The 24,785-nt window shown below is 43.7% G+C and overlaps 1 protein-coding gene across 1 annotated transcript; it reads left to right on the top strand.

The window, feature by feature from the left end:
• The first annotated feature begins 391 nt into the window (after positions 1–391).
• Positions 392–24,785, top strand: SRD5A2 (steroid 5 alpha-reductase 2). Its single transcript, XM_008162263.3, has 5 exons — positions 392–669; positions 18,122–18,285; positions 19,866–19,967; positions 22,400–22,550; positions 24,719–24,785. Exons 1-5 carry the CDS (start codon positions 392–394, stop codon positions 24,783–24,785), a joined length of 762 nt encoding a protein of 253 aa, XP_008160485.1.

Raw genomic sequence — 24,785 nt, 5'->3', positions numbered from 1 at the left:
AGTTGTAGCTTCAGAGGTCGATGCGTGAGGAACAAGTCTAAGGGGGAGACCAGTGGCAGGCGAGGAAGAGAGAGGCCGCGTGGGTGGGGGCGCGGGTCCCGGCTAGTCAGAGCCCCGGCCCCAGGACAGGTTTTGGCCCCACGAAAGCCTGGGTCCTGCCTCCCACCCTGGCCGCCTCCTGAAGCGCCAGCCCCTCGGAAGGGGCGCTGCCGCTGAGCAGAGACCGGCTGGCGCCCAGGTGGGAGGCAAGGGGGTGGGGGACGGCGGGGGCGGGGGGGAGCCCAGCTAAAGGGGCGGACGCAGCGGGGTGTCTCCCGCTCCATAAAGGGGCGGCGGGGGCCTCGCTCTCTTGGCGCCCGCAGCGGCCACTGGCGGGGAGCGCGGCGGCACGATGCCCGTGCACTGCCAGCAGAGCCCGGTGCTGGCGGGCAGCGCCGCGCTGGCGGCCTTGGGGGCGCTGGTGCTGTACTTGAGGGAGCCCTCCAGCTACGGGAAGTACACGGGGAGCCTGGCCGCGGCCCCCCACCTGCCCGCAGGCGCCGCCTGGTTCCTGCAGGAGCTGCCCTCCTTCGTGCTGCCGGTGGGGATGCTCGTCAGGCAGTCCCCCGCCCTCTCTGGTCCGCCTGCGACGGTGCTCCTGGGCCTCTTTTGCGCGCATTACTTCCACAGGTAGCTTCCCCGCGGGTGGGCGGCGGTGCGAGGCCCGTCTCTGCACGTCCGGGCGCACAGCGCAGCGCTCACCCGGGACCCGGGGCGCGCGGCTGCCGGGAGCGCAGAGCTGGCCGGCGGGGAGGGCGCACCTGTATGGGCCGGGGCTGCCCGGAGAAGGAGAAGCGGACGCACTCGTCTTGGTTCCAGTCCCAATCCTCTGGCCGCTCCGGGGAAGGAGCTTGCACGGGGCGGGAGGGGAGCCGGAGAACTCCAGTCTGGGCAGAGCTGTTGACCTAGACCCTTCCCTCTCCAACTCCGCTAGGTCCGGTGTTCCCTACCCCTCTGCTTTCTTTTCTCACCTTCCCTTTGCAGGACAGGGGCGGGCTGGTACAGGGGTCACGAGAGACTCTAAGTGTTGGCACCCCCAGAAGGAAACAGCTCAGAGGGATCGACCAACTTAATCTTTGCGGGTCTGAGGAGGGAGGGGGGCAGAGCCAGACCCGGACTTCAATGGCGGGAAAGAAAGCGGATGGGAACCCACTGGCCTGAGCGAGAGCCCCACTTTTCATGCTTCACCCAAGAGGGACCGCCTTCCCCTCCGGCTAATCTACCTTTCCAGTTCCCGCGGGGCATAAGTATGAGTGGGTCTCATCCACGCCCATTGTAACCTTGGGAGACATGCATTTATAGACAAAGCAAGTGAGGCTGAGTAAGATGGAGGGACTGAATGGAGATGATACAGCTTTTGCCCAGCCAGATCCAATGTAAGCCTGAGCAACCCCGTGGTTCAAGACCTTTTCACCATGATATGTAGGCAGAGACTCTATGCAAGGAGAAAACAGAGTCCGTGGACAGAGAAAGGTTGCCAAACCAGGCCAAGAATTTGAATAGAAGCACAGCCTTATATTTGAGTGGAGAATTTCTAGGACCCAAAGGTCAAGGAAATCTGGATTAGAAATCAGGGTAAAGGATGCCTCTGGGAGCTGAAAGGCACAATCCTCTCGCTCTTATAAGGCAAAAGTGATGCCCTGTTTCAGGAGGAGGAAATGTAGAGAAACTAATTTCAACCTGTTTTTCCTTATAATCGTTTCTCACCCCTGGATCTCTTTTATTGGTCACGGTTTAATATTTATGCAATCTTAGCTGAATTCTCACTCTTTTAGAAAGAAATGTTGGCAAGCAATAAGAACCACAATTTCAGAAATGGGTGTCCTTTCCACAAGTATTTACTAAAAGCCTATTGGGAGCAAAGTGAAGGACTCGTTATTAACCACTTTGTTTTACCCAGATTTAGATATTTTAATTTGTACAGAAAGAGGGATGTTGGGTGTAGGGTATAAGAGATCAACTTTTGATTTCACTGTTTTTGGAACAGGCATTTGACAGAAAAAATATGATTCTACCAGACAATTACTGTTATCTTCAAATTTACTACTGTCTGTTAACACCATACGCAATATTTTATGAGATCTAATTTCTCTGTGTGGACATAGAATATGGAGAAGCCAAAATATCTGGTCCATGCCAATTTGAAAAATTAGTTAAACCAGCCATTGGAAGTTATTTGGTGGTTTCTTCTTTACATCCTCAGTTACAGGACTTCAGCTGGTCTTTGGGTGGTTCTCAGCGATGGTTGTTCTATAATTTAGTTGTAATTTTGATGTGATTGTGGGAGAGGCGAACACAGACTTTTACCCACTCCACCATCTTGACTAGCAGTCCAGGCTTTTATTTTTCCTAGCAGAATTTTACACCTGTTATATTTACACTGGTTATATTGAACATATATGTACCGTATTTTCCGGCGTATAAGACGACTTTTTAACCCAGGAAAATCTTCTATACGCCCAGTAGTCTTATACGCCGGAAAATACGGTATATGGCTTTTTTCCTGCCCGACTACCTAAAATTTCATAGTAAGTATTTTCACGCATTATGGAGTCTTTGCGGCGGCTAAATGGCGGCTTGTGATTTTATCTCATGTAAGCATGATCATTTACCTATCATTAATTTATAGTTGGACGTTCAGTTTCCCCCTTTTTTGATGTGGGTGGAGAGGAGGAGCTAGGCTAAATAAAGCTGTGGTGCACGTTTTTCCATCTACATCATTTTCAGAACCTAGGACTGTATTCCTAGTCAACACTCCCAGGGAGGTTCCAAGAGCACGTTTGCTTTGAGGCTTTAGGAGTCCTGTGGCTTGATGATGGTTCAGTAAGGAAAGAGCACCAGGCTGCCTTGGCTTTACCCTGGCCTGTGCAGAGCTTTACACAGAGAACATGATGGAGGGACAAGGGCTCAGGAAGAAGGCTGGCTCAGGTGTGGCTTAGACTCTTTTGCAAAATATCCCCCGAGATTATTCAGAGCAGCTCTACATCCAGTTGGATAGAGGTCAAAACTCTGGACTTTTCTCCACAGAAGGGTGACACTAGAATGTAAGTTGCAAAAGGGAAAAGGATTTCTGTCTCATTTTTTTAAAAAAATATATTTTATTGATTTTTTACAGAGAGGAAGGGAGAGGGATAGAGAGCTAGAAACATCGATGAGAGAGAAACATTGACCAGCTGCCTCCTACACACTCCCTACCGGGGATGTGCCCGCAACCAAGGTACATGCCCTTGACCTGAATCGAACCTGGGACCTTTCAGTCCGCAGACCGACGCTCTATCCACTGAGCCAAACTGGTTTCGGCATCTGACTCATTTTTTAATGGCTGTGTCTTCAGTGTACAGAAAAGGACTCACACGTAGCTGGCACTAAAATTTGTTGAATGCATGAATGATTTCTACTTCTGACATCAGTACAGGCAGAATTGTGGGGGAGCTAGCGACTGCTTAGACATCATTATTGCTGAGGCGGCGTAAGCTAGGTCAACTCAGAGAATTCCCCTCCCTTTGGAATCTATGGTTGTGGATGTTTGGATGGTTTAATCACGTGAAATGACTGCTGCATAAGCATGTTACCTAATCCCACTGTCGAGACTGTTTGAAGTTAAATTTATCTCACATCCTGTTGACCTTGACTTCAATCCTGGAATGATCCTTTGCCCAACACTCTCTGATGGACTTCATGTTCCCAAGCAGCCTTGGTGTCCTGTGCAATGGCTATCACATGTCCTATGCCTGTAGCAGCTGATGCCATGTTCCAGCTTGGATGTGATCTTAGTATTTGGATAACACAAAGGTGACTGTACTGTGACCTTCCACAATGCACAGCCAGAAGCAGAGTGGAATGCACACATTAGAGTCTGTGTGAATTTAAAGAGATCTTTCCTGGGGCTTAGCTGCTAAGACAAATGACATTTTCTAACCAGCCAAAACATAAAGGATGGCTTCACATTTTATTTTTTAAAAATTATTTTAGTGGGAATTCATCCTTTATTATTTCAGATCTGCCTTTTGCTTTATCAGTCAGTCCATTCTCCAGCAGCGTGAATTCTTCCTCATCCTTCAAGACTCAGATCAGGCGCCACTTCCTCCATGAAGCCTTCCCTGAGTCCCTTCTCTGTAAATCCAGGTGTGATGCGGTTCCTTGGGCTTTCGCAGCAGCCAGGGTGGCCTTTAAGGAAATTTCATCCTCGTCTGTCTAGCCTCTTTATTTTATAGAAGCAAAGCGCCAAGAGGTTTGCTTGTCAGTTAGGGGCAAAGAGGGCCCTGGAACTTGAAACTCCTGATGTGCCCTGCCTGTGTTTCTACAATCCCATACGAGGTGCAGGTGTCTCAGATACTCGGAAGTAATCAGCATCACGAAGGCCATTACTCATTGGCTGAGAATCAGAATGATGGTTGATGCCGACATTGGCCATCATCTGGATACGTTTCTCCTCTTGCAGATGCGGGGGAGGAAAGGCCCAGGCAGGATAAGCCACATGTTTGTGATCACTTAATCACGTGCTTAGGACATTCATGAGGGATAATTTGGATCAATTAAGATTAACTGGAGGGTTCTTTAGAATGGAGGGGGTGATGATGGTCAGCAAACTTTTTTTTTTTTTCGTAAAAAGCCAAATAGTAACCACTTTAGGCTTCGTAGACATATAGTTTCTGTCGTAACTACTAAAATCTGCTGTGACAGCATGAAAGCAAAACAGACCATTGTAAACAAATGAGTAGAGTTGTGTTCCAATAAAACTTGGTTTACAAAAACAGGCAGTATTTGGCCTGTGGGCCATATTTTGCCAGCCCTTCCTAAGAAAACCACAAATGACGTAGCTTTATATTCAGTGCCCTGCTAACTCTATAATGAAATTTTGTTATATTCTAAAGCAAAGCAGTAAGCGTGCTTTAAAAAAATTTCTGCTACATTTAAGTAGAAATTAATTAGTAAACAGAATTTTCTGAGTATTCATGGGTTCCAGGCCCTTTATTTGAACCTTTGTGGGGAATAGTAGGAGTCTAGGAGTTTACCTTGTAAGTGGGTTAACATCATAAGCACATCTGACAAATCTAGAGCTGTGCTTGCCAAAAATGGAAACAAGCTTTAGCGATCTTGACCATTCACTTTTACCACATTGAAGAAATGATCAACTTTTTGTCCATTTGACTTTTAAAAATTTATGTATTTTAATGAGAATTCATCCTTTATTATTTCAGATCTGTGAGTTTTTTTTTAAAAAATTACTTTTTTTATAAATTTTTTAAATGTATTTTATTGATTTTTTACAGAGCGGAAGAGAGAGGGATAGAGAGTTAGAAACATCAATGATAGAGAAACATCAATCAGCTGCCTCTTGCACACCCCCTTCTGGGGATGTGCCCGCAACCAAGGTACATGCCCTTGACCGGAATCGAACCTGGGACCTTTCAGTCCGCAGGCCGACACTCTATCCACTGAGCCAAACTGGTTTCGGCTTAAAAAATTATCTTTATTGTTGAAAGTATCACAGATGTCCCATTTTCCCCCCTACTGACTTTTGGTTCATTTAAAATCTAGGTCACTTAAAAAGAACAGACAAATTAAGTGCCCTGGAAGTACACAAATTGAGAAAGTAATGTGTACAAAGTCACGTGGTGAGAAAGGGGCAGAGTTCACAGGTCTCCTGATTCTTTATCAGAGTTTCACATGCTCAGAACTGTGCTAAGTCCTATGGGAAACACAAAAGCAATCCAATCCCTGATGCTTATACTCCAGGAGGAAGGCAGGAAAGAACTATCCTGTGTGTCTGTCACTTTTTCTGGTGTGAAAGTTGGGTGGCAGCAATATCTCACGCCGAGAGGCCCAGAAAAAGTAGGAAAAGGCAAATTGAGGGAGAGGTGAACCTAATGGGGACCATGGTCGTACCACCGAACATGCTGAGGTTTCTGGTGCCTGCCCGGGTGTGAGTGTGCGTGGAATAGAGGGCAGATGGGTAAGTGGGTTGTGAGGGAACCCAATAAACAGCATCCCTCTTCCCCACCCAAGTTCAGAATCAACAGTGAGATAGACCTAGGAGACAGATGGCCCCTTACTAGTGGTGAAGCTGGTTGGTGAGAATGTGGATTACATTGGGGATCATGTGGGTCTCCTAAACCTGTACCTCAAAAATACTCATCAATAACCATGCCTGAACAACTACAGGCTTTTCTCAGTGGAACCTGTTCTGAAAAGACAGCAGAGTGAGACTAGGGCTGAGCCTTACCTTTCAAATTTACCAATCATGTAATTCACTTCTCCTTCCCTGGGGAGGAATGGGTGAGGAACTGTGGAAAGGCTAAGAAGGATGCTTTAATGAAGAGCCCTCAGCAAGAAGGACGGGGGTGGGGGTGGCATGAATGTGTTCTGTTATCAGGTAGAATACAAAAGTTGTCTACTTACTGGTTTTTGTCAGAGCCTGGCAACTTGGTCTGGCAACTCCCCATTCTGCTTTTTGACTCCCTGCCATGTATGACAACAGGGACATCAAGTTATTTAAAAAGTTGCTATGCACAACCCAGGAGCCTTTAAAATCCTCTGAACTGAGGCCAACAGTGCAATTTGCCTTGCGGTTATGGAAGGGGGATAAGGGAAGGGGAAACCAATATTTATTGAGCTCTGGGTGTTCCAGAAATTACATTACGTGCTTTACATTGGTTATTTCATTTTAGTCCTCGAGATGATCACTATTATTAATCCTATTTCACAAGCGACTGCACTCTATCTGATGGTTGTGATTGGTGGGAGTGAGTGGGAGTGATGGGCAAGCACTTAAGCTGGTCCTCAAAGATGGTCTATTTCCAGATTTGTGGGTGGGAATGTGATGTTCAGTCAGGAAAGGGGCCTGATTGGTGACCTATGACTGAAAATTGCCCTCCATGTACTTTGTTTTTGAATTCCTCTCCTCTTTTTTTTTATTTTATACATTTTTATTGATTTCAGAGAGGAAGGGAGAGGGAGAGAGATAGAAACATCAATGATGAGAGAGAATCATTGATTGGCTGCCTCCTGCACGCCCCTCACTAGGGATCGAGCCCACAACCCAGGCATGTGCTCTTGACTGGAATCGAACCTGGGACCTTTCAGTCCGCAGGCCGATACTCTATCCACTGAGCCAAACCGGCCAGGGCTCCTCTCCTCTTTTTAATTTCCAAATATTGTTTGTATCTGTGCACAAGATCCAATTCTACTATCTAAGCCTTAAATCAGGCTCTGGGTCATTTTCAGAATTCTTCCATCGTACTTGCTTCATGTTGTGAAGGCTGATCCTAGAAGTTACTGTGAAGAAAATGTGACAATTTGCTTTTGTCATTTTTCCCACCTGATGAAACATCCCAAGATCCATTTTTGTGTATAGTCTCTGACTTATCTCCTGCCTCTATCTGCCCTCTTTTAACAGTAGTGTATGCCCTCACTTCAGTCTTTCAGTGAATATTCTTTATTTGCCCAAAGTCACATATCTGATAAACACAGCTAAATACTAGAGAATTGGGTCCCTTTTTTCCTTATAGAGTTTTGAAAGTTTTTTTATATATTCGACATAAAGGTCTTTTACCAGATATATGCTTTGAAAATATTTTCTTCAAATCTGTGTGGCTCATCTTTTTCATTCTCTTAACAGTGCCTTATGAAAAGCAGAAGTTTTAAGTTTTGATGAAGTCCAATTTTTCTATTTGTTTTTGTGCTTTTGATATCATATTTAAGAAATCTTTGCCTAATCTGAGATCACAAGGGTTTTCTCTTCAGTGTCCTTATAGAAGATTTATAGTTTTAAGTTTTACATTTATGTCTATGATCCATCTTGAGTTAATTTTTAAATAGGATTAGAAGTATGAATCAGAGTTCTTTTTTGGGGCATATGGATAGCTAATTGTTCCCATAACATTTTTTGAAAATACTTTTCTTCCTCTAAAAAATTGCTCCTGCACCTCATGATATGAACAAATATTTCACCAAAGAACACATGGGTGGCAAAGAAGAACATTAAAAGATGCTCAACATCATTAGACATTAGCAAAATGCAAACCAGACCACAATGGGATAGCATTATGCAGCCACTAGAATGGCTAACATTAAAAAGACTGACCATACTAAGTGCTGATGAGGAGGTGGAGGATCTAGAACTCCTGATGCTCTATCCAGTGAGCCAAGCTGGCTAGGGCTACCCATTATTCTTATATTGCTCTTTCCGATGGAGTCAAATAATTCTTGTAGAGTTCTTTTATTTATTTTTTACTCTCAAGTCTCTCTCTTCTTCCATCCGTGTCATTTGTAGATTTCTATATTTGATATCACTAATTCTTTTCTCCACCTGGTCAACTCTATTTCTTAAGCTTACTAGTTCGTCTCTCTTATTCAGTTCTTCAGTTACAGAATTTCTATTTGGTTCTTTTGTAGTTTCAATCTCTTTGGTAAACTACTTCTTTTGTTCATTGATTTTATTTCTGAGTTCATTAAACTGCCTATATGTGTTTTCTTGTATCTTGAGTTTTTTTTTTCCCAGAACTGCAATCATATTTTTTAAAATTTATTTTTATAGTTGAGAGTATTACAGATGTTCCCCATTCCCTCAACCCCCTTCAGGCTCCCATCTCAACCCACTAGGCCTTCACCGCACTATTGTCTGTATCCATGGGCTATGCATATGCATATAATTTCTTTGGTTAATCTCTTCCCATCCTTCCTCCCTTCCCTCTGAGATCAGTCTGTTCCATGCTTCCATGTGTCTGAGCCTATTTTATTCATCAATTTATTTTGTTCGTTAGATTCTACATATAAGTGAGATCATGTGATATTTGTCTTTCTCTGGCTTATTTCACTTAGCGTAATAATCTCCAGGCCCATTCATGCTGTCTCAAAAGGTAAGAGATCCTTCTTTTTTACAGCTGCATAGTATTCCATTGTGTAAATGTACCACAGCTTTTTTATCCACTCATCTATTGCTGGTCACTTGGACTGTTTATAGATCTTACCTATTGTAAATAGCACTGCTATAAAAATAGAAGTACATATATTCTCCCTGATTGGTGTTTCAGGATTCTTAGGATATATTCCCAGATGTGGGATCACTGGGTCAAATGGCAGTTCATTTTGAACTCTCTGATATTTAAATCACATATTTCCATGTCTTTAAGTTTCTTTTTGGAGAGTTTTCATTTTCTTTCTGAGGTGCTTCGTTATCTTGGTTATTCATGGTATTTGATGGATTCCTTCTCTGTTTAGGCATCTATGACAAACCGTGTGCTGCGGCACACTAGTATGCCACAGAATTTTTAAAACATGCAATACCTGACTATTTAGTGAGGGGCACTGACCTCTTTTTCCTTAGGTTGTCAAATAATAATAAAAAAAGACAACAGCCAACACAACAATAGCCTTCTGTTGTGAATGAATAAAAATTGTACCCATTTTTTTGTCAGTTGGCAAGAAATGTACATTTTTTTGGTGTGCCACAGAATTTTAGTATTTAGTTTTGTGTGCCATAAAATGAAAAGGTTAAAGATTTCATCTATGGGAATGAAATCTGCTTTTTCCTTTGAGTGGCATTCTCTATTTAGCAGGAGGATAAGAAGTTTTTCTTTTGTTTTACTGTAGGTGGTGCTGAAGCGCAAGTCTTTTAATTACGTTTGTACCCTGGCTTCTTGGATCTCTGTAGGGTAGTGGAAAATGCCCTATTTCCCCTGGGGAGGAGGGAATCTCCACTATGTCTAGGTTGCCTCAGTCTCAGGGCACCATGATGTGTAGGAATGTTGCAGCAATGGGGTTTTGGGCTGGTGAAATCCCAATGCTGTCTGAAATCTCAGTGCTGTTCCAGGAGGTTTGGGGGGAAAGTTCACATTGAATTTTTCCCATGGTACTACTTTTCTTTTTTAAAATATATTTTTATTGGCTTCAGAGAGGAAGGGAGAGAGAAAGAGAGAGATAGAAACATCAATGATGAGAGAGAATCATTGACTGGCTGCCTCTTGCATGCCCCCCACTGGGGATGGAGCCCGCAATTCGGGCATGTGCCTTGATGTGGAATTGAATCGTGACCTCCTGGTTCATAGGTCGATGCTCAACCTCTGAGCCATGCCGGCCGGGCCATTGATACTACTTTTGATAGAAAATGGTTAACCATTCTATGGCTGAGAAAAAAAGAATGTGGTTTTATTGAATTGAGCCTCTCTTCTACTAGATAGGCAATCTAATTTCTCTGTGTGGACTGCGCATTTGAAATCATCTGGGGGAAATGCACAGTGCCCTATACCTAAGGCTCTGATTAACTTGTCTTCAGTGTGTTTCCTCCTTTCAGTGTTCCTAGAGCCCTTCAGGTGATTTTATTATGCAGCTGGTAAGAACCTCTGAGGTAGACAAGTGCTCATGCAACTGATTCATTAAACAAACAAACAAACAAACAAACAAACAAACACAGTAACTATAGGAGAGCAAAATACTCAATAACATAAACCCTGGAACTAGCTTCCCCTGGACTTGAATCCCAGCTCTGATCTTTCATAGCTGAATGACCTTAGGCTAAGTTACTATCACTGTGCCTCAGTTTCCTTATTTGTAAAACGGGAGCAATTAGAATACCTATCTCCTGGGGTTATTATAAATATTAAATGACTTTATGTGTGCAAAATACTTAGAACATTACTTAGAACATAGTAGGCACTATAAAAATATTAGCAGTCTATGATCCTTTGCTGGTATTTCCTCAACTGGATGTCTGAACTGAAATTAGTTTCAATGGCCTAATGTTACTCTAACAAGGTGTTTAGTTCCCTGTGGCTGCTGTAACACATGACCACAAACTGGGTGGCTTAAAGTAACAGACAGTTTCCTCTCACCATTCTCGAGGCCAGAAGTCTGCAGGGTGTCAGTCAGGCTGTGCTCCCTTTGGAAGCTCTACAGGAAAATTCATTCCCCGCCCCTGTCAGCTTCACGTGGCTGTCAGCACTCCTTGTCTTGTCGTTGCTTCTCCGTACTGTCTTCCCACTGCTTTTCCCCTCTGGGTCTTGCTTCTTTTTCTGTCCCCCGCTTTTTCCCCCGTTTCTTGGTTTCTGTCCCTTTCTTGTTTAAGGATACATGTGATCTCATTTACGCTCCATGCAGATGATCCAGGATAGTTTCTTCTCAAGATCCTTAATTTAATCACATCTCTTACCATATAAGATAATTTTAACTTTTTTTGTTATAATAAAGTAATATTCAGAAGTTGTTTGAATTAGGGAGTGGGAATATCTTGTCTAAGGGCCACCATTCAACCCACTACACAAGGTCATGGTGAAATGTAAGCAGATGGGATGCACCACTGATTCATTCTGTGTTTAGTCACCTTTGCAGCTGGCCTACACATCCCACTCTCTAATCTGTCCAAAACCATTATTTATAATGAGAGGTATGATCTGAGTATACAGACAAGTGAATGTTTATTGCCAGTGTTATTTCTTGGGAAGGACTCAGGGAAGTGGGCCAAGGGCTCAGAGGGCTGGTTGGCCTAAGGCCCTTTGGCATACGGAGAGGCTCCAACAAGGAAAGGCATCTTGGTGGGTTCTGCTCCAAAGGGAATCATTTGGGGGAAACTCTATTTTATGGTTGAATGCAACCTAAAACCTTCACAAATTCTGGCTTTAAATTTGGAAAAGTTTGGTGCTTATTTCAAAAGAGAACAGTGTGATGATGCATTAATTAGGACTCTCAGTTCCAAGTGACAAAAAAATCAATTCTGATAGCCTTAAGTAAAACCTGAACTTATTAACTCTCACAACTGGAAAATTCCAACTTCAGCTCCAGATTGCTGCTGTGGTTCCATAGATACCATCAGGACCTGGTTTCTCTCTTCAGCTCTTGGCTCTACTTCTTCTACTGGCTCTTATTCTCAGAAAGGCTGTCCTTTGGGGTGACAAGACAACGGTAGAATCTAAGAGCTTATATCCTCTCAGATCCAAGGCATGTGGGAAAGAATCTAATCTAATAATAGATAAATATGCAAATTGACCGCACCTTCGCTACACCTAAGCCACGCCCACCAACCAATCAGGACGAGTACGCAAATTACCCCAACAAAGATGGCGGCTAATTTGCATATCCAGACAGCGTCCAAAGGGGGGGGAAGGGAGGAGAAGGGAGGAGCGAAGTCAGGGCCGGGGGCGAACGGAAAAGCAGGCGGGCTGGAGGAGAAGGCGGCGCGGGTGACAAGGGTGGGGCGGAGGCGGGGCCGGGGGCGAACGGAAACCCGGGCGGGCTGGAGGAGAAGGCGGGGCGGGCGACAATGGCAGAGCGGAGGCGGGGCCGGGGGCAAAGGGAAACGCGGGCGGGCTGGAGGAGAAGGTGAGGCGGGGGACAAGGGAGGAATGGAGGCGGGGTAGAGTGCAGCAGGAAATCCTATTGCAGGATTTTTCCTGCAACGGGAAAGCTAGTAGTTCTATAAAAAATATAGACAAAAGCTTATTGGGATTTGTTGGGTCACATGCCCATCCTTGAAATAATCACTGTTCTAATTGGCTGAGGAGCATGGAGAGGATGAACCCTCTCATGGGTTAAGACTGGGTGAGGAGGTGGGTCCCTGGTGGAGAAACATGGTAGTTACTGTAAGAAGGAAGACTAAATGTTGGGTGGCAAATATAACAGATGACTACTATAGATGCAACAAGATCATTGGACTGAAATGACTGAAAACCAAACCTGTCTTCTCTTGAAGGGCATGTGGGACTTCCCCCCAGTTTTACACTTTTATTTCAATTCTCATTTCCACTTGGAAATGAATTGTTTTGAAGCAGAGGACCCTCATATAAATCCCATCTTTGCTGCCCTTTGTAGCTAGCTGTGTGGCTTTAGAAAAATTACCACGCCTCTGTGAGCTTCATATGCTTTACTGGCCCAGTGGTCACACACACACACACACACACACACACACACACACACACACACACCCCTCAGGATAGATGTCTTCTTATTAGGACCATCATCAGCAGGATGCATAAATAGAATAGGCCTCCCTGAACACACTCTGATTGATATAAAAAATCCATTTTGCCCCTACAACTCTTTGTGTGTGGTCCTAAAACATATCTGAAATTCCTCCCGTTCAAATGTTTCATTTGGTTCAAAGCAATGTGTTTCCAGGGAGCCAGGTAAAAATGCAAGTTGATCCCAAGAAGAGGCAACATGAAATCCTCCAGCATTGACTACTACTCACATGCCATCTTGGATGGGATGAGCCAGACAAAGTCATCTTGTGAGATGATTTTTATTGCCACATGCAAGCCAACCATCAAGACCTGCAGAAAAATGCTCTCTCCTTCCACATCTTTTAGGATTCTTCTCTCACAACTTCTTTTGTCACTCAGGCAGGGTCTTCATGTTCCCCAGGGATACCCAATGCCATAAGGAATATCTACATTGAAACATTATGTCTATAGTTCTTCTTTCCCGAAGGGTCTCCAGTTGCAAGATGACACGTCTCCTCCTTAATCACAATTCTCATTTTCACAGTGAAGTAGATATTAGGTAGGGGAGTGCCATCTGATCACTATTTGATTAAATAGTGATTCAACCATGGAAGGCATGAGTGAGTGACAGGCCCAACTTTCTTTCAAGGAATAGCGTTCATCTTCAATCTTCTATTTTGGTGTAAGAGGTTTGTTGAGCAGGATTCTTAGTTCTCTTTCTAGTCTCCTAAGATCAGTTGCAGATGTATCCACAACAGGTGCTAACTCCACTTTTGAAATCGTATTGGCCATAGGTTTTAGCTATCACTTCGAAGGTAATAGGAGGTAGAACATCCTGAAGGATTGGGAAAAAGGAATGGTAGGTTTCCAGAAAAGAACTAGAATGATTTGAAGACTGGAAAAAGAAACTGTTTAGGGTGTGAACATTCATGTCTATGTCATGCATGACTGGGATCCTGAGAAAGTAGGAGAAAGAGGGAAGCAGGAGGAGCCACATTGGCCAGGGCTCTCCTAGAAGTTTTAAGGTATTGGTTTTTACATTTAAGTCTTCAATCCATTTTGAGTTAAATTTTGTAAGTCCAGTATCGTACTTTTGGATGTGGATATCCAATTTTCCTAAACCAGTGGTCGGCAAACCGCGACTTGCGAGCCACATGTGGCTCTTTGGCCCCTTGAGTGTGACTCTTCCACAAAATACCACGTGCGGGCACGCACATACAGTGCGATTGAAACTTCGTGGCCCATGCGCAGAAGTCGGTTTTCGGCCTGGGCGAGTCAGTTTTGAAGAAGTGGTTCTAATGCCGAGCCACACTCAAGGGGCCAAAGAGCCTCATGTGGCACGCGAGCCGCAGTTTGCCAACCACTGTCCTAAACCATTTATTGACAAGACTATCTTTTCCTCTTCGAGTATTCTTGGATCCCTTATCTAATATTAGTTGACAGCATATGTGTGGGTTTATTTCTGGCTTCTTGATTCTGTTCCATAGGTTTATGTATCTGTTTTTATGCCAGTACCATACTGCTTTTTTAATTATTACTATGACTTTGTAATATAGTCTGAAATAAGGAAGTGTGATGCCAACTTTGTTCTTCTTTCTTAGAATTTCTTTGGCTCTTAAGGGCATTTTGTAGTTTTATACAAATTTAGGATTGCTTTCTCTATTTCTATGAAAAATACCATTGGAATTTTGATAGCGATTGTATTGAATTTACAGATACCTTTGGATATTATGTACAGTTTAACAATATTAAGTATTCTGGTTTATGAACATGGGACATATTTCCTACAACATTATTGAACTAATTTATAGTTCTTATTTATTTGGCTCCATATCAACATTTGCTGGTGTTTGTGGGGTGGGGCCACAGTTTTTTTTGGTGGCGTTTGACTGTAGTAGAGCAGCTATTTCCTTAAGTTCCATTGTGCTGGATTGCTCCTTTCCTGGTTGTTTGGATAGAGACCAGGATATCTTTAAACTGGATGTCTAATAGGAAGTTGGTCATATGAGTCTGAGTTCAAGGACTATAGCCATCCTGTCTGGAGACATAAATTTGGGAGTGGTCATTCTATAGATGATATTTAAAGATCTGATACTAGATGTGATTACATACACAGTGGCTATGAATAAAGAAGAAAAGAGCCCTGAGCCCTGGGGCATGCCAATATTTAGAGGCCAAGGGGGTGAAGAGAAAACAGTAAAGGAAAATGAAGAGAAATCAGCGAGGTCGGAGAAGAACCAAGGCAAAGTGTTGTTCTGGGAGCTGAATGAAGAAGTGTTTCCAGAGGATGGAATGATTACCTTGTCCAATAAGAAGAGAGCTGAAAATTGGCTCTTGGATTTGGAAATGTGGAAGTCTCTGGTGGTCTCGCAAAGATGAGTTTCTGTACGGGGGAGGAAGGGAGGAAAGAAGAGGAGAGGACAGATGGTGAATATGGACAACTATTTGGGGGTGTTTTGTTGTAAAGGAAAACAGAAAAGAGGGGTGGTAGTTGAAGGGGGAGGAAGGAGTATATAAGAATTAAATATATGTATAGAAACCTTGTATTTAGATATAGAACTTGAATTTATTTTGATTGACAATCAAGTCTAAAATTTCATATAGTGAAAAGTCTTCAATAAGCTTGGTAATCTTAGCAATAGCATTTATATTTGAAGAAGACTTAGTTGAATATGAATTAGTCTATGCAAGATGTATAATTTTAAAGGTTGTTTCTTTGGTTTAAATTGGATTTGCAATTTCAGTTAACCCTTCCCAATAAGAGTTCCCCCGAATGAATATTTACTTAGCAGTGATAGAAAATTTTATATTTACAGAGTACTTATCAGTCTCTGCATCAGAACAAACACACACACACAAAATGGAAACTTACATGAGGAATGTAAGGGAGAAATAAAGGGAAGTGCTCTCAAATCAGGGATACTGAGTCTCAGGCCATGTGTGGGCCATGGGATCTGAAGGTGAAAGTCATCTGCAACCCTTCACAGCATTAATTTCAGCCCCTTGGGTTGCTTGACTTCTTCCCTCTTCCTCATCATTGTTTGTGTTGCTTTCTACATGGAAACATTTATTTTGAACTGCTTCCAGCTTTGAAAATTTCATTTTCAAAATGATCTGGATCAGAAGAATTGTATTTGTTCTCCAGGACTCCTGCCTCTCCAGAGCCTTTTGTTGGTGCTGTGTTCACCAACCTCCTTTCCTTCTGCTGGGAGCTCCAGCTAGGCTACATTTGCCAGGGCCCCTGTAGTTTGGTGAAGCCAAAGCAATGAGGATGGGAGTGATGGACACCACCGCCAGCCTGCAGCCTGGCCCTTTGGATGACCTTTACCGTCATCCCTGCTCTCTCCCTCCCATGTCTGCTGGCTGGAGGAGGAAGATGCGCTGGGAGAGCCTGGCTCCGGGTTGCGGGGCAGAGCATCACCCCTGAGCAGGTTTGCACAGTGGCCTGAGCAAGAAATGAGCTTTTCCATGTGGGATCTCTGAGACTTTGGAATTGTTTATTATAGTGGTGAGCCTGCGATCAATACATACTCCTTTGGTTGAGATGCGATAGTATTGACTTTGCATTCAGACTTAGGAGGTCCAGAGGATAGGGGTGGGAGGATACATGGTTTAATTTGAAAGCATGGCTACATGCACTGTATCTTGGGCTTTCAAAAGGCAAGGACTTTGTCTTTGGGCTTAGTTGGGGGCAATTCATGTCTCCGAGAAAGAGATATTTAGTAAATTTACTAGGGAAAAAAGTAAGTTGGATTCTTTTTTTCTTTTAAAGATTTTTAAGAGAGAGAGAGAGAGAGAGAGAGAGAGAGAGAGAGAGAGAGAGAGAGAGAGAGAGAAAGAGAGAGAGAGAGAGAGAGAGAGAGAGAGAGAGAGAGAGAGAGAGAGAAACATTGGTGTGAGAGCAAAACATCAATCAGCTGTCTCCTGCATGCCCCTGACTGGGTATCAAACCGGCAACCTTTTGATGCACAGGAAGACACCCAACCAACTGAGCCACACTGGCCAGGGCAAGTTAGATTCTTATTGAACTTCTTACAACAAGATAACTCCAGATGTATCAAAGTTTTAAACATAAAACATTATTAAACTAATGAGAAAATTTGAGTTATAACAAAATTGTGTTTGAGTGGATACACTCTAGAAACAACCAAAATATTCATCAAAGCAGAACAGATAAACAAATATGGTATATTCTTACATGAGAATAATATATAACAATAAAAATAAATGAAGTATAGCTATACACAACAATATGTTTGAGTATCAGAAACATAATGATGAGTTAAATAACTAACCATAGTTTTCTAATCCAGTCATCTGCTGATGGGCACGTAGGCTGTTTCCAAATCTTAGCTGTGGTGAATTGTGCCGCTATGAACATAGGGGTGTCTATTTCTTGACTTAGTGATGAAGTGTGCATTTATTTGATAGTGATTCATTAAACTATTCTTATAGGTGTATGAGCTTTCCTGTTGCATTACACCATAGAGAAGAAAAATTATGAAGAGGATGTAATTTGATGTATAGGATTTAGCCCACCTTGGGCAATATTTTATTTTGAGGTTATTTATATTTTTAGGTGCTTCTTCCTAGATTCCTCTAGATCCATAATTCTTAACATTTAGAGATGTTTCTGTTTGCTCAAGGGATTCTGTAGTCCCTTGATAGATAATGCTATAATATCAGTAATGAAATCACGTAAGAGAGACATTATGGAAAGCCATATGGTCAAGTGGCTGCCATCGAAATGCCATTCCACTGGCAGATGGGGTAAGCCGGGCTGTACCTTTCTTCCCATATCATCTGGATTTCACTTCTTGGTCTATAGAAAGTATCAGCATCCAATCCTGGGCTCCTAGGATTGAGTTTACTAACTACTATATGGGCATGACACTTACCTTTCAGGATGGCTGTAAGAATAAAATAAGATACTAAATGGTGACTACAATGGCTTTTAATGAAACAAGACAAACAATATCATAAATACACGTTTTAGAGCCAGAGCATGTTCTTTTGTTGCACAAATTTAAGGAAAAATGTTTTTAAAAAAATAGGTTTGATGTGATGATCTGCTTGAAACCCTTTCCTCTGTTGATATATATATATTTTTAACAAGGGATCCTGACCTTTCTCCCCCTATGCCCCAGGACGTTTGTTTACCCCTTCCTCATGAGAGGGAGGCCTTTTCCCGTCGCGGTGCTCTTCAAAGGCTTTGTCTTCTGTACGGGAAACGGACTCCTGCAAGGCTACTACCTGACTTACTGCGCTGAGTACCCTGCCGAGTGGTACACAGACATACGGTTTATCCTGGGTAAGTACGTCCGACCGCTTTTCACCCAACACTGCTCCCCACCGTCTAACTCACCATCACCTCTGCCCACCCTATCACAGTAACCCCTCAATGATTCCATTCTCCCCTCCTCTCACCCTTACCCTCATCTTTTCTCTCTATAGCAACCTGAGAGAGCTTTGAAAAACATCAAGTCATTCATTCCTTATCTCAGAACTCTCCAATGGCTTCAGGATAAAATGCACATTCCTTACCACGGCCTATGAAACCCATGTGTCCTTGGTTCAGCCCCATTTCCCGACCTCATTTTCAGCCTCCATGCACCTCATTGCTGTGCTGTGGCCTCAGTGGCCTTCCTGCTGAGCCTGAAATGGTCAAGCTTGTGCTGCTTCAGAGCTTTTCTGTGCAGACCACTCGCTCTGCCTGGAATACTCGGACCCTATATGTTCCCGAAGCTTGGTCCCTCACTTTATTTGGGTCTTTATCAATCTACGCCTCCTCTAATAGACTTTCCCTGACCAGCTATCTATAGTCGTAGAAAATGCTAATTATTGAATTTGTTTCATTATCTGCAAGAGGAACTAAAGGCCAGGAAGGTTCAACTGTTTATGTGTTATTACTAGACGCCCGTTGCATGAAATTTGTGCACTGGAGGAGGGGTCCCTCAGCCCGCCTGTCCCCTCTCACAGTCCAGGAGCCCTCAGGGGCGGGAGGCGACCCGGCAATCAGGGGAAGGTGACACCCCATCACACCTCTGCTGCAAGCCTCAGCCAGGCCTGTTTACCTGAGCCTCGGGTGGCCCTGGGTGGCTGGGCAGCCACCATCAGAAGCTTGCCTGCGCCTTGGGCCGGCCCTGGGTGGCTGGGGGGCTGAGGGGATTGGGGGACTCTGGAGGCAGGTGTGTGGAGCAGCTGCATGCCTGTCGGCCCGGTGGGGCTGAGGGGACTGGGTGCCACCATCTTGTGGCTGTGGGCACTGCCATCTTTGAGGGTGTGGCAGTCAATTAGCATATTCCCTCCTTATTGGCTGCGGGCACTGCCATTTTTGTGAGGGCATGATGGTCAATTAGCATATTCCCTCTTTATTAGATAGGATGGCTCAGACCAAAAATCTAGGGATTGCCCTCAATTCCTCTCTTTACATCACATATCACATTCTAGCCATCAGCTTGGTACTGCTGCCTGTAGATCCAAAACGTGACAGTGGTACTTACTTCAACCTGGTCCAAGCCACAGTACCTCATGCCTGGACTGCCACAGTGACCTTCAAACTAAACTGGCCTACAGTAACCCCTTGTCCACACAGCAGCCAGAGTGAATGTTTGAGAGTACAAACAACCAGAAGATCAGTTGTATGAATGCTGAAACATGTGCACAATGGAGTATGCTAGAACCACAAAAACAAAGGAAAACAAACAGAAGCAAAAAAGATCTCTGTGTGCTTGTCCCTTTTTTGGTGGTGGTGGGGGGCGTATCTTAGTACTATTCTTAGAATTCGAAATTAAATGCCCTTTCCTTCATTTTCAGAAAAAAAACTTGGCTTGTGCAAAATACATCAAAATCAGGATACATTTTTCACTTCCCTCTCTCTTCTTTGCCTAGGTGTTTTCTTATTTATTTTGGGAATGGGAATCAACATTCATAGTGACTATGTATTGCGCCAGCTCAGGAAGCCTGGAGAAGTCATCTATCAGATTCCACAAGGTAATGTCTCCCCTGCCCTCCAGATTCTCACTCCTCCTAGGGAGCCTGTCCCAGGAATTATGCGGTAACAAATGGAGAGGGTGTACAGACAATCCGGGGACTTCTTGCCCCATCCCACCTCACCCCACAATACGTGCATTTCTGATCTGAACCCTGAAGTTCCAGAGAGGTACAAGAGTTCTTCAGAGAAACAGAACCAATATGCTATAGGTATAAATATAAATATATAATGTTTATTATAAGGAATTGACTTTTATGATTATGGAGGCTGAGAGGGCCCAGGGTCTGCCTTCTGCAAGCTGGAGGCCCAGGAGAGCAGGAGGTATACATTCCAGCCAGAGTGCAGGGGAGGACAGACCTCCCAGCTCAGCTGGTCAGGCAGCATGATTCTCCCTGCTCGACCTTTTTTGTTCCATTCAGGCCCTCAGTGAATTGGACAAGGTCCACCTGCCATGGGGAGGGCAATCTGCTTACTCAGTCTATCAATTCACATATTAGTATCATCCAGAAACACCCTCTGGGACACACCAAGAATGTTTTACCAAATATCTGGGCACTCCATGGCCCATTCAAGTTGACACAAAAAATGAACTATCATGTGTACACAGAGTGTTGACACTTCCTAGGCAGCAAATAGAGCTGAATTATGCATGACCAGCAGCTCTGTCCTCTTCAATGAAGTCTCATTAAATTTATCTAATGAGTAGTCAGGGGTAGCATTTGCATATTTCCTGCCACTTTTATACTCTCAAAGGTGTAGAGAATCCTATATACTTAATTAAAAATTAGGATGAGATGTGTTACAAGTGCATTTTCAGAGATAAATTCCAATTGCTCCCAAGAAACCAGGGTGTGAGCTGACAAATATAAGCAGGTGGGAATGAATCAATCCTGTAATCCTTCAATATTTGTAGGGAGGTATTTGTGTGGGATAGTGGCTCCCATCATTTAAATATATATATATATTTTTATTGATTTCTGATAGGGAGAGGGAGAGAGAGATAGAAACATCAATGATGAGAGAGAATCATTGATCGGCTGCCTCCTGCACACCCTGCACTGGGGATGGAGCCCGCAACCCGGGCATGTGCCCTTGACCGGAATCGAACCCAGGACCCTTCAGTCCGCAGGCCGATGCTCTATCCACTGAGCCAAACCAGCTAGGGCCCATCATTTTTTATGTAAATAGAACCCTTTACATTAAACCTTTTCCTGACTTATGACATGGTGATAATTATTCATTAATGATGTTATTAATAATGAATAATTATTTAGGATTAATATTCATTGATTAAGAAAATAATGACAATGCTACTATGAATTCAATAGCACATTTAAATGCATATGTGTTGCTGGCATCCTAACAGTATCTACATCAAACAAAAATAATAGGTTGAGATGTACCATTTGCTATCACAGACAATTTATGGCCTCTTTGCAATAGACCCGTGGTTCCTCCTGGGGCCTGGGGAATCACAGGCCGGAAACCGCTGATGCAATGTCAGCCTCAGGAAGGTAACTTGAAGGGGTTTCAATTTTTAAAGCTTCACTTAGTAACTAGACAAAGAAGAGCAGAGAGAGCTCTTAAAAGCTAGATTGCCAAGGGTAGTTTCCAACTATTGAATTACACTAGAGAATGATTTAAAAACAAATGTTCTTTATGCAACTATGGAAAGAAAGTACTTGTTTTAGGTGACACTTTGCCAGTTTAATGCGGGGCAGAAATTTCGGGTGCAGATACATTTACTATGACTTGAAAGTGGCGATTTCTGGTATAGTTCTGGTATTAGAATACATACATGGTTGAATTAAAAAAAAAAAAAACCTTAAAAAAATCAATTGCATCAGACCTCACTGGCCTCCAGGAGGTCAGAGACCTGCAGCTCCTACTCCCTCCTGTAAACTTGAACACAATGTACTGCTTTGGGAGGGCAAGGGCCAAAGGAGAATTGAATGACTTCTCACATCATATTACTACTTCCACCGAGTCCGTTGTTTTCCCCTGTGACTGTGAATGTGAAATATGCTGACCCGCAGTAGGGTGTGCAGGGAAGGAGTGAGAAGGTGGCCTGGAATCGCTACTTAATAGAATGAAACAAAACCTGGACCTCCTGTCATCCCTCATCCTTGTCCTGTGGGGAGTCAGGGGTCCCACCAGCTAGGGCCCATCATTTTGAGATCTGGATGGAGCCAGATCTCAAGCAGCTGGGCCACTCCTCACGGTTGCAGGATGTTCTGAGGACAGCAGGCTGCTGTGGCTTTGTTTTCCTTTCTCCCCAAGTGGATTCTGGCAAGCTGGGATGACTGGGAAGGGAGTCCCCAGGCCCACGTTTGATCTAGCCACCCTTAACCATTTTGGGGCAAAGCAGAGGGATTTTCATGTCACAGTGATGCAGCTCTGATGGTTGACTTTTTGATTCTTCTGCACGCAGGGGGCTTGTTCACGTATGTCTCTGGAGCCAATTTCCTTGGTGAGATCATCGAATGGATCGGCTATGCCCTGGCCACCTGGTCCCTCCCAGCACTTGCATTTGCATTTTTCTCACTTTGTTTCCTTGGGCTGCGAGCTTTGCACCACCATAGGTAAACTTGTCAACCCACAATGCAGTCCTCACATAGCTTTCCACTCCTAATGGGCTTTTAGCACAGAATCCTGGAGACGCCAGGATCATGTCCCCGAATCTCTGTAATACCAGGGCTTATTTGGGTACTCTCCTTCTTCCCCTAGCCTCACCCTCCATAAATCATAGCTAAGCCCATTGCTGGCTTTCTGGGAAGGTGGGTAAGCAATTACTCGTGTGGTGAAATTTCAGGACTGTTCTACCTATGGGAAATTCCAGCAAATTGCTGGGGTTTGCAACCTTCCCTCTCTGTACGTCTAGCGTTAGCCTAAAGCTTTCCGAACTCCCACCTCCCTCCCAGCCCTTGCACCTCAGGTGGGATGGGGAGAGTTAAAAGTGTCACTGGCAGGGAAAGGGTAACATGCTAAGATGTTATCAGGTTTTAAATGCAAATTTCAGATTCTTTCTCTAAAATGGCTTTTGCACATGGAGGAAAGAGAAAGCCTGTGACGTGTGTGTGTGTGTGTGTGTGTGTGTGTGTGTGTGTGTGTGTGAGTGAGAGAGAGAGAGAGAGAGAGAGAGAGAGAGAGAGAATTGAGAAGGAACGGAAACAGACCTGGAACCAGGACCCTGTCTAGACGTTTTAGTCCAGCTACTTAATTTCATAGTCTTGAAGGCTACACTAAGGATGTGTCCTTTTCCTCAGAGTGGAATTTATGCAGAGACCTGTCAGAAATGAATGAAACAATAGCTCTCCTCAAGACCTGCTCATGCCACCTCCTAGACTTGGGGAGTGGGTGGAGGGCAACAGAGGCTCCCCAGATGGTAAGAGTGTCCGTGTAACCATCCCCCACTCAGGGTCTGTTGCCCATCTGAGGCCAAGGGGATGTGAGAAGGAGAAGGTGTCAGTCGGTAGTCTGAAGCATGGATTGAGTTGGGCTTGGTCAGGGGAAGGACAGCAATTATATCTGAGGATTCCAGCTGTTGCAGCAACAAAATCTGAATTGAGCCCTTATGCTTTTATGTCAGCATCCCCAGAGGGAGGGCAAGCGGTGTCTTTCTTGCAGGGCTAACTGGACTCTGTGTGTGAGGCCGCTCACCACACCTCTCCAGTCATAGCTCCAACATCCAGCCACCTCTGGGAGTGTATTGTTTCTATCTGTCCCTCAGTTCAAATTAAGGCACTTTAACAGAGTGTACCATGATTATAACCTGAGCACTACCAGCTTCAAGAGGACAGCCAGGCCACTTAAGGGTAAAGCCTTTTTACAAGATGCATCGGTCTCCTAGGGCTGCCAAAGCAGATGACCACAAACTGCGTGGCTTTAGTCTCTCAGAGTTTATTCTCGCTGTTATCGGTGGCAAATATGTTCTTCCATTCAGTGGGTTGTTGTTTTATTTTGTTGATGGTTTCCTCTGCTGTGCAAAAACTTTTTGGTTTAATGTTGTCCCATTTGTTTATTTTTTCTTTTGTTTCCGTTGCCTGGGGAGGTATGTCAGAAAAAAATGTTACTAAGAGAAATGTCTGAGATTTTACTGCCTAATTTTTCTCCTACGAGTTTCATGGTTTTGAGTCTTACATTTAAGTCTTTAATCCATTCTAAGTTTATTCTTTTATATGGTATAAGAAAGTGGTCTAGTTTTATTTTTTTGCATGTATCTGTCCAATTTTTCCAACACCATTTACTGAATAGACTATCTTTACCGCATTGTATATTCTTGCCTCCTTTGTCAAATATTAATTAGCCGAATAGGCATGGGTTTATTTCTGGGCTCTCTATTCTATTCCATTGATCTATATGTCTGTTTTTATGTCAGTACCATGCTGCTTTGATTACTATGGCATTGTAGTATAGTTTGATATCAGGTAGGCGTGATACCTCCAACTTTGGAGGTAAAAGACCTGTAATCGGAAAATTATAAGACACTGAAGAAAGAAACAGAAGAAGATACAAGTAAATGAAAGCATATACCATACTCATGGATAGGAAGAATTATTTCTCAGCACACAAAGCTTCAACATTGATAAGAGTAGGATGCAGGAGGGAGAAGATGGACCAATGGCCATCGGGAAGAGTTGGGCCCTGAATAAATGTAGGTTGATTTATAAGAAAGATTTCAGATACAGCAAACCTCAACCGCTGACCACTGCTTGATTATATTTTTAATTATTTGTTTCTTGTCTTTTAGGTTCTACCTCAAGATCTTTGAGAACTACCCCAAGTTTCGGAAAGCCCTCATTCCATTTATCTTTTAA

The sequence above is a fragment of the Eptesicus fuscus genome, chromosome 16 (assembly GCF_027574615.1).
Source record: "Eptesicus fuscus isolate TK198812 chromosome 16, DD_ASM_mEF_20220401, whole genome shotgun sequence".
Taxonomy (NCBI): Eukaryota; Metazoa; Chordata; class Mammalia; order Chiroptera; family Vespertilionidae; genus Eptesicus; species Eptesicus fuscus.
This window is presented reverse-complemented; position numbering and strand designations above follow the sequence as displayed.